This window comes from Lynx rufus, unplaced genomic scaffold, assembly GCF_022079265.1.
Source record: "Lynx rufus isolate CCGP_SWC_20201006 ecotype Redwood Valley unplaced genomic scaffold, mLynRuf1.p SCAF_31, whole genome shotgun sequence".
Classification (NCBI taxonomy): domain Eukaryota; kingdom Metazoa; phylum Chordata; class Mammalia; order Carnivora; family Felidae; genus Lynx; species Lynx rufus.
The window spans coordinates 3,557,763-3,571,459 of NW_025814847.1; the positions used below are offsets into that span (position 1 = coordinate 3,557,763).

Sequence of the window (13,697 nt, forward strand, 5' to 3'; positions counted from 1 at the left end):
GACGGTGGGCAACGTGCCCCCCCCAGGGGATGGCAAGGAGAGGGGCAGCTGAGGCACTTAGGGGCCTTCCCCGAGGCCCTGAGGGGAGAACCTGAGCCAAGGCAGGGGGGAGAGGGTCTAGTCTAGGCTGGAGCCGCCCAGGTGCTTCCCACAAACCCCTTGAGGCACTGCCGCCTGGAGGGCAGCTGCACCCTCCCAAGTGGTCAACCGGTGATGGGGAGAGGGCAGTGCCGGGTAAGGCCTCGCTCCCTAGGGGCCTGGAGAGGGACTGGAAGGAGGGGCCAAAAGTTCCTTCCAGCGTCCCAGTAGCCTCCCCTGATGTCCTGGGGCCTTCGCCAGGTGCAGAGCTCGAGCCTGGGAAAGACACACACACTCACGCTCTCCCCTGGGCTCCTCCTCCTCGTCTCTTCTCAGAGCCTGCGCCCTGGGTGTTACTGCTCCCCGAGCCCCGGTTAAAGCACTGGTCTTGGCTCGGCCACTGTTCTCAGACATCGGCACTGAAAGGGACCCCAGGGCATCCAGCCCAGCTCCTCCTCTTTGCCTCACAGACGGGCAGTGATTACTCCAAGGTCACACAGCCAGTGACCGGCAGAGCTAGGACTAGAGCCCAGAGCTACTGTTGGCTAGTGCCCCCCACCTGCATTCCCCTGGCACTCACAGGCCTGCGGGGCACACAGGAGATCTGGGGGGGCTCCCAGCGGCCATTCTCCTGGCAGCGGATCAGTGGCTGGTTGCGCTGGGTCAGCCCCTCGCGGCACCGGTAACGAAGCACGGTGTCGACTTCATAGCGCCGTCGTGGGCGGCCAAACACTTGAGCCAGGGGCAGCTCTGGCGGAGGCCCACAGGACACTGCAGGGGGGACACAGTCAAGATCTGGGAGCCCGGGTCTGCGGGTGACAGCTCCCAGAGTCGGCAGGAGGAGGAGGAGGGGGTGGGCCACAGGGTGATTCAAAAAAGAGCAGAGATTCCTGGTGGACCACCTCGTTTGTTAGACGTCCCCTTGCCCATGGCCTGGGACACGTTTCTGACTCCTCTGTAGCTTTGCCCCCTCCTTTTAATTTTGAGTTTATTTATGTATTTATTTAGAGAGTGCAGGGGAGGGGCAGAAAGAGAGGGAGAGAGAGAATCCCAAGCAGGTTCCCCACTGTCAGCTTGGAGCCCCCTGCGGGGCTGGAACTCACCAACCCTGAGATCTTGACCTGAGCGGAAATTAAGAGTCAGTGGCCTGTCCAACGACTGAGCCACCCAGGCGCCCCGGCCCCTCCTTCTATACACCCAGCAGTGACGGATCCCCCTGGCGCCCCCTCCTCCCCCTTGCCCGGCCTCACCCAGACCCATCTTGCAGGTGTAGGACAGGTGGTAGTTGCAGGGCACATCACTCCATTGTCCCTGATCGTGCCACACCATGACCACGCAGTTCTCCCCGGACAGGAAGTAGCTGTCAGGCTGCCCAGGGTTCCAGTTCTCATAGAGCTGGGGGGACGGGGTGGGGGAGGCGGTGAGGGCTCCCGCACCGCAGCGGGGGGAGGCGGGGAGGGATGGACCTAGAGGGCCTGAGCAGAAGGCGGGGGGGGGGGGGGGGAGCACTAGGAGAGAGGAGACAGGGGGATGGGGGGTAGGGGTCCAGGAGGAGAAAGGACAGGTCGCGGGCTTTGGCGGGGAGGGGGAATGAGAGCCAGACTGGAAGAGAGAGAAGCGCACGGAAGGGAGGCGGGGCCCGGGGAGAAGAGCGGAGAAAGGGCCAGAAAAAGGAGGGGGAGGGATGGGGTCACTGGAGGTGGAGGGCAGAAGTGCTTGGAAGAAGCGACCGAGCCAGCTAGAGGGGCGGCCGGAGCCTCTCACCAGAGGGACGCCATCTGACCACAGGAAGTCGCCTTCGATGGTCCGGTCGTTGAGCCCGATCCACTGGTACTCGCGGTATCGACCTGCGGAGGAAGCGCGGGCGGACGAAGGTGCGCAGTGAGCCCCGCTGCCAGCAGGTGGCGCCGCGCCCCGTTACCGGCGGCCCGCGCGCGCGAGTCCTTCCCGCCAGACCCACCCCGCGCTTCCCCGCTTTCCCATCGGCCCATCTGCCCGCGGACGGGTAGAAGGCAGGGGAGGGCGGAGGGGTTGGGGAGAAGAGAAGTGTCACCAGGGCCAGGAAGGGGACTCTGGGGAAAGAGCAGAAGCTTTCATTGAGGTCAGAGTCGGGACCCGCAGAAGGAGGGGGGGGGGTGCAGTCTGGCCGATGCAGGTGTACTCCCCGCGCCAACCCCAGCCCTCTCGGCCTGAAGCCCCCCTACCCACGTGTGGAGGGAGCGAGGACAGAAAAGGGAATGAATGAATGGATGGATGGATGAAGTAAACCACGTGATGGGTACCTGAGTTAATGAGTAAGGGAGTTAATTAATTAACACACTCACGCATGATTCATGATGAGTTAATGGGTGAGTGCGAGAGAGCAGGTGACGAGGGTCCCCTCCAGCCCCGTCCCCAGCCCACTATTGATGAAGTTCTGCTCCTCAGGCGTGCTGATGCTGGCCAGGTGCGCGCCGTACATCCGGCACTGGGTCTCGGCCTCCTCCCAGCTCTTCCGGGTAGAGAAGTGCTTGTAGCAGGCGCCCTGGAAGGCGTCCCAGCCCGGACTGCAGAAGCGGAGGCCTGGGGCGCAGAAGGGTGGGCAACTGAGGCCAGAAGGGCCAGGTCCCCTGGAGGGGACTTGGGGGGGGCGGGACTAAGGTGCCAAGGAGACAGGAGGGCATGAGGGGAAAGGGGGAGCCAGGAGGGGCCCTGTGCAGGGGGCCTTGATGGCTTCCTCCTCTGGGCCACAGGGACTGCCAGGGTGAGGGCTGCGGCCCCAGCCTGGGTCCCCCGAGTCCTCCATCCCAGAGAAGGGCCGCGCCCTCCTCTCTTCCCAGGAGAGAACTGGCGGGCACCGAGCACCCCTCCCCCAGGGGCCGCTCCAGAAAGGCATTTCTGGTCCACTTGACAGATGAGGAAATTGGTAGGGCTCGGAGAGGTTGTGTGATTTGCCTAAAATGGAGATTCAGGACAAGGCCCGTGCCCTCCCTCCCGGCTCCAGAGCGAGCACATTGTGGCAGGGGCCAGGCTCCAGATCCGCCCCCACCCCTGCTCACCACACTCACCAACATCACACAGGTCCCCCCCATAGCCAGGCAAACACAGGCAGCGGACCCCCTCCTCCTCCTCCAAGCATGTCCCACCATTGTGGCAGGGGCTGGGGACACAGTCACCTGAGAGGGGAGAGAAGTGAGGTGGGCGGAGCAGGGGAGCACAATTCTGCAGCCTGAGCCCCCCAGGAGAGGGTTCGGCCCGTCCACGGCCCCAACCCCCTTGTCCTGAGAGCTATCGCAGCACCTTGAAGTCAGCCCAGCCCTCAGTTCCGGTTTCTCTCCCACCCTGACCCCCCTCACCACCTGCCACTTCGGGGTCGACTCAGCCCCGTGCTGGCCATTGCGGTGCCCCCTGGCGTGGGCCCAGTCTAACAGCGGCTGGGCGAAAGTGGCCAGAAAGGCCCTCAGGACCCGACCCCACTGAAGGGAAAGATGCTGGGCTGTCAGTCGTGAGACCCGGGCTCTTATCTGGCTCCTGGCTCTGCCGAGTGACATTGGACAGGTCACTCTACCTCTCTGGGCCTGGAGCTTGGTTCCCCACCGCCTTGTCTTTGTGCCGGGTCCCTGCACAGTTTTGTGTGGTTTCGGTGGGGGCCGGATGAAGCGGGAGGAGAGGAGAATCGCCACAGCAACAGTGAGGGGTGGCCTGCCCTTGACTGCTTCTGGGACCCGATATTGGGGTGGGGGTGGGGGGCTAGCTCTCCCTCTTACTCTCTGGGTAGAGTCAACAATCCCAGAAGCTGATAGTGAAGAACCAATCCCCTCCCCAGGCCCCCTCTGCTGCCAGTCAGCCTACCCCCCTCCCCAATCCATCTCTCTCCCTTCTTCTGGCACTGTCTCCTCCAGGCAGTCCTCTTAGACTGACACGCTGCCCTGAAGGCCTGCAATCTGTTGTCTGGCTGGGTCTCCTGCCTTCTCCTCAGGACTCTCTCCCTCTGGGTCCCGGGGTGGGAGGCGGCTGCCCTGGACCAGGCGTGGGTGCTGGACGGGGCAGATTCCACTCCTTCCGGTCCAGGAAGAGGAAGATGGCCCCACAGACTGACAGTGCAGGGCTGGGCTCTCAGCTTGGGAGGTAAAACCACCCCTGGGCGGGACTCTTCAGACCACGCCATACCCCCAGCAGCCAAGGGCGAGGCCCACTGTGCTTCCCTCCGCCTGGTGGGGGTGAGAGCAGAGGTAGGGGGAGGAGACGCTGGAGTCGATTCCAAGAATTTTGCTGGGATGACCTCGCTGTTTGGGGTGAAATGAATCAGCTGTTCCAGCACCACCACCCTGTCACCTCCCCTCCTGCCAACAGTTTCTTCCAGGCTGGTAGCACCAGCTCCCGGGGCAAAGGGGGAGGGGAGGTGTTTTATTTAGCACCAGGCCCCGCGGAGGGCAGGAGTCCTGCAGCCCCTTCTGTTCCTCACCTCTTGCCTGCACCTCTGCGTTCAGCCAGCCCGCCCTGGGGAACAGAGACTTCTGCACTCGGTCCCTGGTTGTCCACCCCAGGCCAGAGGTCCCTCCCCTGAACCAGGACCGACAGCGTGGGGGCAAAGGAACTCCTCTTGAAGGAACTTTCTACTCTTCCTTCCTCCCCCTTCTTGGGGCCAACTGCTACACACAACCACAGAGTTCTTCACTCCTGCTGTAACAGCAGGGCCAGAGGACATCCCTCACCCACCAGCTGGGGTAACTAAGGTCCTGCAGAGACTTCCACTGATGTTTCTCTTCCCACCAGACCCCCTCCTAACCCACACGGCACTGAACTCCAAGGCCAGCTGGGCAGGGAGCCAATAGTTGAAATGGAGGAGCCTGGGTGTGATGCAGGGGCCCCTAGCCAGCCCTGGACCATGGGGGAAGGGCTGTCGGTCCTGGGACTGGGAGGATCCCAGCCGTCTCCAGGGATCCCCACTGGGAAGCTCAGCCTTCCCTGAATGGGTAGGGCGGCTCTCGGACCCCAGAATCTAACTCCCCACTCCTCCCCCCACCTCTACGTTCCTTCTTCCTCGCCTCCTGATTTGTGTCTTCGCCAGCATTAGGGACTTGGAGATCCTTTGGTTCAGGGAGGGTGAGACCATTCTTTCTAAGGGTAAGGTGGGCTTTAGCGCAGGGGTTAGTGAAGAAGGGGGGGGCTGTGGGCAGGGGGAGGCTTGTTAGATGCCGTCTCCCTGCTGAGTTGTGCTGACGGGGGGCTGGGGTGCCTGGATGCCAGTCTGGGCCTCTGTGCTGAGATGGACTTTCTCTATCACGAGTCTGTATGTGTGGCTCTAGATGGCAGCCATCGAGACGGGCCAGAAATGAATACAAGCACGTGTGTGTGTGTGTGTGTGTGTGTGTGCGTGCATGCGCACATGTGCGCACGCACGCACACACCCCCACACCCCCCCCCACACACATTCAGGCTGGTGGGGGTTTCTCCCCATCAGGAGTGAGGGACAACCCCTCGCAGTCCCATAGACCGATGCACAGCGACTTCAGCTTTGGACTCTCAGCAGCCGGGAAGAAAGGCCGAGGAGAGCTAAGGGGAGCACGAGGGAACAGGGAGCGATGTTAGACAGGAGGGCAGGAAAGGGCGCTGGCTGAGGATGAAAAGGAGGAGGCAGAGAGGCATGGAGAGCAAGGGACACGGGCGAGCGAGGGAGAGACATAGCACAAAGGGAAGCATCAGAGAGCTGCCTCCAACACAAATCCAGGGAATGAAAAGGGCAGACAGCTGGGGTGCAGACAGAGGGTGCCAGAGTTTTGGTTATAAAGTGGTTTAATAGAGATTTATTTCCAAGGCTTGTTTTCCATGAAACAGTCGAAAAATACTTCACAGAAGTAGTCGCTTAAGGCTCTGTGGGGGTAAGGGCTCTCCTAGACCCCAGCAGCTGACCCCAGGCCTTCCTGACATCAGTGGGGTGTCTGAAGGGGAGGGGAGGGGGCAGTAGGGGAGGAGCCTGAGCCCCGAAGAGTAGAATAGGGACCCAGGAGCCCCTATCACAAGAGGAAGGAGGGTGCTCTGTGGGGCCAGTAAGTCACCAGTGGAAAGCCAAGGGCAGGAAGGAGTCCCAGGTGGTCAGTGGTGGGGCTGGAGTCACGGGGTAGGGCCATGGCACTGGGGGTCGTGAGGTGAGAAATCAGAGAGCTGGTGTCCAAGGTTGGAAACCCACAGGCAGAGGTGTACAGGAGAATGAAGACGAAGGACAGGAGAGGCCGGGGCAATGGCGGTTAAAGGATCATGGGTCATGTGACCCAGAGCTTCAGGGGGAGAAAGGGGAGGAGGAGGAAGAGGGAGGTTGAGCCTTGGGCGAAGTTACCTGATGAGGGGGCCACGGCCACTCCACCTTGGCTGGCGCTGTCAGTGGGCAGCACTGGCTGAACCCGCACTGAGGTCCCTGCTGGGACAGTTCTTCCAGAATTCTCTTCAGAGGGGGCCTCCAGTTCCCTGGCACCCTCAGGGGCCCGTGTGGCTGGAAACAGGGCAGGGGTATCCTCAGAGCTCCCTGTCTCCTCACTCTCTCCTCGAGGGACCCCAGACAGCTCAGGACCCCCGGCCTCCTCCCCCACCTCTCTCTCCCCAACCGGAGTGGGAGGTGGTGGGGAGGCCAGTTTCCCATTCGTGGGAGTGGGCAGAGTCTCAGTGGGTGGTCCAAGGACCCTTGGAGGCCTGGGAGCCTCTGGCTCTCCATCGGGAGGTGGTGAGGCACCAGGCTGTAGGACTGGCCTCGCTGGTGGTGGGGAGGCATGCAAGAGTGACTCCTCTGGGGTTGGCTCAGTGGGGAGAGAGGCCTCTGGGTCTGGGCTGCTGAGCTCGCTGGGCCAGGCCCACAGGGCCTCCTCCTCTTCCTCCTCTTCCTCTTCTTCCTCCAAAGCCTTGCCTTCCTCTTCTGAGGACCCCAGGGGAGGGATGATGGATTGGCTTTCGAATTCTAGACAAAGCATAGGTGGTTCAGCACCAGGGACAGCACCGGCCGAACGGAAGACCGAAAAGGAGGGGAAGAAAGGCGGGGCTGGGGAGGGGGAATGGGAAGGGAGGCCCGCAGTGGGTGGGGGTGGGGGAGGCCAGGAGGAGGCTGCCTCTGCTGCCACCAGAAGACCTTCAACTTGAGCTGAACTGTCATTAGCCCGGCACAAAAACATCGTCACCGTGTCTCCCTCTCCTTGTCTTAAAATTCTCTAGTCTATTTTGGGTAGGCAAGGAGGAGGAGGGAACAAAGGAGGGAGCACCCTGCTTCCCAGACCCAGAGAGTTTGGAGTAGAATGTGCCGGAAAGGCAAGGGGTGGGAGCGTACTGGAGAGATGCCCTGCATCACCGAGATGCTGAGAAGGGTCAGGGCCGTCAGGGGGCCGTAAGCCCAGGACAGGCGGCTTCACCCCCGCTTCTCTTACTAAGGGACTCCAGTTACCGAGGAGGGTCCTAGGGGCCTCCGCCGGGTCTTCTGGAGGGGACCTTGCACCTCCCCCATCCTCCACAATGGGGACGGAGTAGATGGCTCCCCGGGACTCGCTCTCCACAGCTTCCCGCGGCAGCTGGAGCTCCTCTAGGGTCTCTGTCACTGTGACAATGGCCTCCAGCCCGTCAGAGGCTGGGTCAGAGGCCTCAGGCGCGGTGGAGGGCTGGCCAGAGTCTGTGAAGAGGAACGTGTCAGTGGGAGGTTAAACAGGTGGCTTTGCACCCAGTCACAGCCTGAACTCGAGGGCTCTGGGTTAGACTCAGAGACCACGCAATTCTCCCAGTTCTCACTCATCTTTCCCGTGGAGGACCCAAGAAGACCCAGGAAGCACTGCAGGACTTTATCACTTGTTCCTCAGGCATTAATCAAGTGCCCACTCTGTGTCATGCCAAGCATTCTTCTGGGCACTGAGGATACAGTAGAGAAAAAAGCACCAAGCCTCCTGCCCCAAGGGAGTTTATAACTTAGCTACGTAATAAACAAACACACATATAACGTTACCATATAAAGAACACTTGGGTAGAATAAGGAAACAGAACGGTGGGAAGTACTACTTTAGATACAGTGGTCAGGAAAGGCTCAGGGGAGAGAGATTCCCTTGAGAAAGGACACGGAGGCAGAAGGAAGGACAGGTGGCCTCAGGACCTTGGGACACCTTGGGAGCAAGGTGTGAGGGCTCCCAGGGCTCCTGAGACTTTTGAAATGGAAGGGGCCAGGGGGCATCGCCCAGGAGAGCTGATGGCTGGAGTGCAGGAAGGACATTCAACAGTCACCACCCGAGGGTCTCAGCATCGGGGCAAGAGGGCAAAGGAAGTGGTCGCCCCATCCTTCCAAAAGCTGCTCCCTTCCAACAACAGGAGCTTTCGAATGGATTACCTCGTCTTTGGAGAAGAGAGCCAAGATCAGAAAACCAATGAAGCGGCCGCGGAACTGGGCTAAGAAAAGCCCCGAGGGCTGTCTGTGCTGAGCCAGACGTGCAAGCACAGCACGTCCTGCCCCTCCCCTCCCCGCGTCACCTGCTCCAGTGAGCCTCGCTCATGCCAGACAAGCAAACCTGTGTCCTTGCCTGCCTCTGTCCTCCACCTGTTCCCAACCTCTCCATCCAGCCCCTCTTTCTGTGGCTTCCTGGAACAGTGCTTGGCGCGTGATCAGTGTATAGACATGTTCATAATTACTATAATCATCATCATCCGCCTTTCGGTTGGCCTTTCCACAGGGACCTGCCTTCCTCTAGACTCCACTTCCCCACCGCTCCCTAGCCCCAGGCTGAAGATACTTGGAGATCTGTCCAATAGAAGTAATGCTTTTCTCTTAGTCTCTCTTCGTGCTGGGAGCAAGGCGTGTTGTCCTCCCTCAGACTGGGGGCTCCCAGGGCAGAAGCAGGCCTTCTCCCTTCAGAGTAGGAGCTCCCCAAAGGGAGAGGCTGTGTATTCTCCCTTCATTTTTGCCTCCGGCCCTTGTCGCAGTCCTGCGGGCTCACACTTCAGGCCAGGACCCACGCACCCCATGGCACTGCCTCCCTGATTGTCAGTCACTGGGGGTGCCTCTGGGGGTCCCAGGCACTGCCTTCCCTTCAGCCCCCAATATAAGATGTGATCAGGAAGCCATCTCTGCCCCCCAACTGTCCTTGAGGACCTGCTCCCTGTGGGGGGGAATTGTGTCTGTCCATCAATACTCAGTGGTTAAAGATCTGACACCCTCAAGCTGAAGGTTCTGGAATTCCCCCCCCACCCCCACCCCGTGAGGGCTCTTGAGGGCATCAGGTTAACTGGAACAGACCATTCGTTGGATTCAGAGAATGTCCATCATCTCTCTCCACTCATGCGCTGACCAGAAAAGGAAACCTATCTGGCCGCGCGGTAGGGAAGAGGCAGCTTTGACCCTGGAGAGACAGGCGCTCCCCGGGGCCACACAACCCAAGCCAGAGGGCACAACCAGAGTGAGGACCCTCGGTGCCCAGCCTCCTCCAGGCGAGCGGCAAAGACCTGAGCAAACCCGGACAGAGCTGGGTGGGACCAGGGGGCTCAAGGCTGTCTGACCCACAGAGAGAGGGTGGGCGCGGCGTCTGCAGGGGGGCTGGCTCACCTCGGAAGCAGTAGACGTTGAAGCGGCTGTACTTGTTGGGGAAGCCGGTCTGGTTGGGGAAGAGGAAGAGAGTCTTGACGCCAGGCAGGCCCCCACCGCAGCGCTGGCTGGGCGTGACGATGGGGTAGCGCACGCTGCCATCGGCCAGCCAGCCGGGGCTGCAGCGGTCCAGGCCGCCATCCCAGGCTGCATACAGCTGGCCCGTGGTAGCGATCTCTGCACCCCGCTCGCGGCAGTATGCCCGTGCCTCCTCCAGCGTCAGCTTGTCTGGAGGGGCGCCCAGGAACAGCTCTCCTGGTAGGGAAGAGGGGGCCGGGTCACCAGGAAGTTGGGAGCCCCTTTGACCCTGGGCTCCTGCAGAGACCCTAGGCGGGCTTCTCTGGGCCTCAGTCTCCTCATCTGTGACATGGAGTCAAACGTCCGATTTCAAGGTCAACGTTCGGGTAGAGCGTCAGGAGAGATGTTATTACTCAGAGGAGCCCGACTCGACGTCCTCATTCCGCAAAGAAGGTAAGCGAGGCCCAGAGGTGCTAAGAGGCAGAGACGTACACAGCGGGTGGCTGCAGAGTCAAACCCAAACTCAGTCTCGTCCCACCCGGCGGAGGCCTCGGCCATGGACTTGCGTCCATGACTGTGTTTGGCGGGAGGGACACCGGTTGTTTCCTTGGAAACAACCCCCCTGGATGCCCGAGTGAACACACGAGGGACGACGGGTCCAGCACAGGCCCCTGAAGGACCTACAGGCAGCACCGGAGAACGGGCTCAGGCCTGGGAACGCCTCACCCCCAATCACCATTTAGGTCTTCAGCGTAGCAGTAGACATCATAGAGGTCATCTGGGTCCACCACACCATAGTTCCGGACCCCAGGGAAGCCATCCATGTCTCCATAACAGGCCTCCCGTGGGGTCTGGATGGGATACCTGGGAGCGAGTACAGACGCCTTCACCAGGGAGCCATCCAGGGATGGCCCCCCCCTCCCCCCCCCCCCCCCGCCGAACCACACTGCCCTCAAGGTAGCCAGCTGTCTTCCCAGTTCTGCAGGGACACCCCCCAGGGCGGGGTCCTCACCCGCCTCCTTCCCAGGAGGCAGGGAGCGCCGTGTGGCTGGCCCGAGGCAGTGGGCAGCCCCCCAGAGAGGCCGGGCCACCCGCCACCCCAGACACAACTAGAAACCCCCGGTCCGCAGCCCCAGCCCACCTCACGGTCTGGTCGGACAGCCAGCCAGCATCGCACTGCTCATAGCCCCCGAGGTAGGCGGCGTAGAGCTGCTCCGGGGTGGCGATGCGGGCTCCGATGCGGGCACAGGCCTCCTGGGCCCGGGCGAAGGAGAAAGCGTAGCGGGCAGAGCCCTCCCGGTAGAGAAAGACGACCCCTGAGGGGCAGACAGGAGCCGTGAGGCGTGGTCACCCCCACACTGGCCTCCCCTCGCCCTCCTTGCCACTCCCCTGGACACAAGGGGGGAAGTCCACATCGTGCTCACTCTACAGCACGAGGGGCTTAAGTTAGACTGGGCAGGATTTCCTCCACCTGAAGACAGAAAGGAGGTGACAGAGGCCTGTGTCTATGCACTCCTTCCAGCTCAGTCTGTGCCTTCCACGTGTGTTTGCTTCCCCCTCAGACTGTGGGCTGGGGGGGGGGGGGTGCGGTCCTGCCCTCCCCTCCCCCCAGGAACCTCCCTCCGTCCTGTCCCTCACCTTTGACCTTGACCTCCACGGCGTCGCTGCTGTCGTCTATGCCGTGCTGGACCTCGCAGCGGTAGATGCCAGAGTCGTTGGGCCGCAGCTCGCTCAGCGCCAGGGAGACGTCGGTGAGTGACGCCGGGTAGGCGGGCAGCGCCACGCGGAACCGGTAGGCCTCGCTCACCTTGACGCGCAGCCCCCGCGCCACCAGCACCTCGGCCTCCCGGCCCCCGGACAGGAAGGTCCACTTGACCCGCGGGGAGCCCAGCACGGCCCGGCGGCCCGGCGGCGGCCGCAGGTAGTGAACGTGGCACGGGATGGTGAGGGCGCCGCCCAGCACGCCCTGCAGCGGCGCGTCGCCCGAGATGCGCACGCGGAAGGCCCGGTCCTCTGCGGGTGGGCGGGCGGGGCCGGCTGGGACTCAGCGCCTGGGTCCGAAGGGTCCCCCCGCCCAGGTTTCCATGCGCCCCCCCCACCCCCAGAGTCCTGCATCGCCACCCCCCGCACCCTCTCCAGATCTGTCCCCGAAGTCTCCGGGTCGGCTCCGCCCCCAGAGTGGCCAGCGCCACCCCTCGATTCCCAGGCTGCACCCCAGGCTTTCTAACCTCACCCCCTGGGTCCTCCAGTCCTCAGAGTTTCCCTCAGAGTCACCTGCAGGATTTCTCCCCCTGTCCTGCCTGCCAGCTCTATTCATCCCTCCCGCACCCTAGAGACGGGCAGCCTGGCACCCCTGCCCCTCCCCAGCCCTACCCCCAAGTTCCCCCTCCCCTACCCAGAGCCCACAGCTCATCCCTTCCTTACCTCCAAGTGTCCCAGGCCAGACCTTTCCCCACAGTGCCCCCCCCAATCCTATCTCCTCCCTGGGTCCCCCAAGGCTGGAACGGTTTGGTGGGACGAAAAGCGAGGCCATTCCCTTCCATAGGGGAGACGGAGGAGACAGAGACAGTGACCCTGAGTGGGGTCGCTTACCTGAGCTGTCCCCTTCCAGGGCATCAGCTGAGGCCGTGGGGCCCGGGGCCAGGGCCAGGGCTATCAGCAGGGGCAGGAACAGTGGGGCCATGCTCAGGCTGCTGGAGGGACTTGAGCAGGAGAGATGGGGTTAGACTTCAAGAAGGACTTCCCCCGGCACCCGAGCACGCATATCCTGGCCCAAGAAGCCCAGCGTCCCCACCTCACTGTTAACACCCTCGTTTCCGATCCTGTCTCCCCACCAGGGATTCCTCCTCGGAACCAAGACCTGGGCGCTAGTCAACTTGCTGCAAGTTCCTTAAGCTCTCAGGGCCTTTGTTTTCTTCCTTGTAAAAGAACAGCATCATAACCACCTCGCAGGGTGTAAGGAGGCTATGTGCTTTCCACCCTAGGACCCCTGTACAGATGCACAGCGGCAGGCATACAGCAGGAGCTCACTAAATGCTCCCAGCAGGAGTGGTGGGTGCTGTTATACTTAACAATTCCCTCTGCTTTTCCCAGTGCCAGACTCCTTCCTCGAACCCAGAGCCTCCTCCTGCCCCAGCACCCCTCCAACATTCCCTTCCTCCCTGAGTACCACACCCCCCTGGCCTCTTCCAGGAGGGCCTCCTAGACTGACCCTGGGCATTGCACAACTTCTCTCTAGCCCAACCCCTCCCTGACCTCTCCCTACCCCACCGTTACTTATAAGGAAACTCTTCTCTTTACTCCTAGCACCCTCCACCCCCTCCTTGGCTGCCTTCTCCCTTCTTCTTCCCAGCCTTCCTTTCTGCCTGGCACGGGCTTTCCCACCGGATCTCCTGGCTCAGAAACCAGCTGGGACAAAGCCCCTGTCTCTGCCAGTCTGGCTTCCATCCAGCCTCTCCCTTCCCCCCGCCCAGTCCCAGGCTGGGGGGTGGGCTAAGGGAGGGTGAGAATAAATGGGAGGGGCCATCTCCCTCTTGCTCTCTTGGCTATCAGACACTGTGAGAACCCGGAATATTCCTCCGAAGATCTCAAAGCACTTACACTCTCATAATGGAGGGATGGGGGGGGGGTGACATTGAGAAATGGAACCCAGAGAGGCAGAGAGGGACAGGGCTGACCCCGAGTCCCCAGCCAGGCCAAGTCAGGTACCAGCCCAATGAGCCTCCAGGAGTGAAGGCTGCAGGGCTAGTGTCCAACGTCACCCTTAAGGGCCGGGCTACACTTAGGAGAGCTTGAAGACCCCGCCATGGGGTAGGTCGACCTGCAGCAGGAGGGATGCAGGTTAGACTCCAGGCAAGACTTCCTACCGATCAGGCTCGTTCCCACTCCAGGCCCATTGTTCAGCCTTCATCTTCTGTGCCCTCTCAGGCTCTGCCCTCACGCACGTCTCCCCCTTCCTGAGCCTGAGCTGCTGGGAAATGTCTCCCCCAGATCCCTCCAGGGAATCTCAAACCCCCCCGCCGCC

At 61.8% G+C, this 13,697-nt stretch overlaps 1 protein-coding gene across 1 annotated transcript; it reads right to left on the reverse strand.

The window, feature by feature from the left end:
• Nucleotides 1-249: 249 nt before the first annotated feature.
• BCAN (brevican) lies at nucleotides 250-13,281 on the reverse strand. Its single transcript, XM_047092981.1, has 14 exons — nucleotides 13,274-13,281; nucleotides 12,266-12,375; nucleotides 11,312-11,686; nucleotides 10,815-10,989; nucleotides 10,410-10,537; nucleotides 9,617-9,910; nucleotides 7,484-7,705; nucleotides 6,395-7,006; nucleotides 3,126-3,233; nucleotides 2,482-2,640; nucleotides 1,843-1,925; nucleotides 1,329-1,473; nucleotides 659-849; nucleotides 250-354 (listed from the first exon to the last, which is right to left on the reverse strand). The coding sequence occupies exons 1-14, from the start codon at nucleotides 13,279-13,281 to the stop codon at nucleotides 250-252; spliced, it is 2,715 nt and encodes a 904-aa protein (XP_046948937.1).
• Between the last annotated feature and the right edge of the window lie 416 nt (nucleotides 13,282-13,697).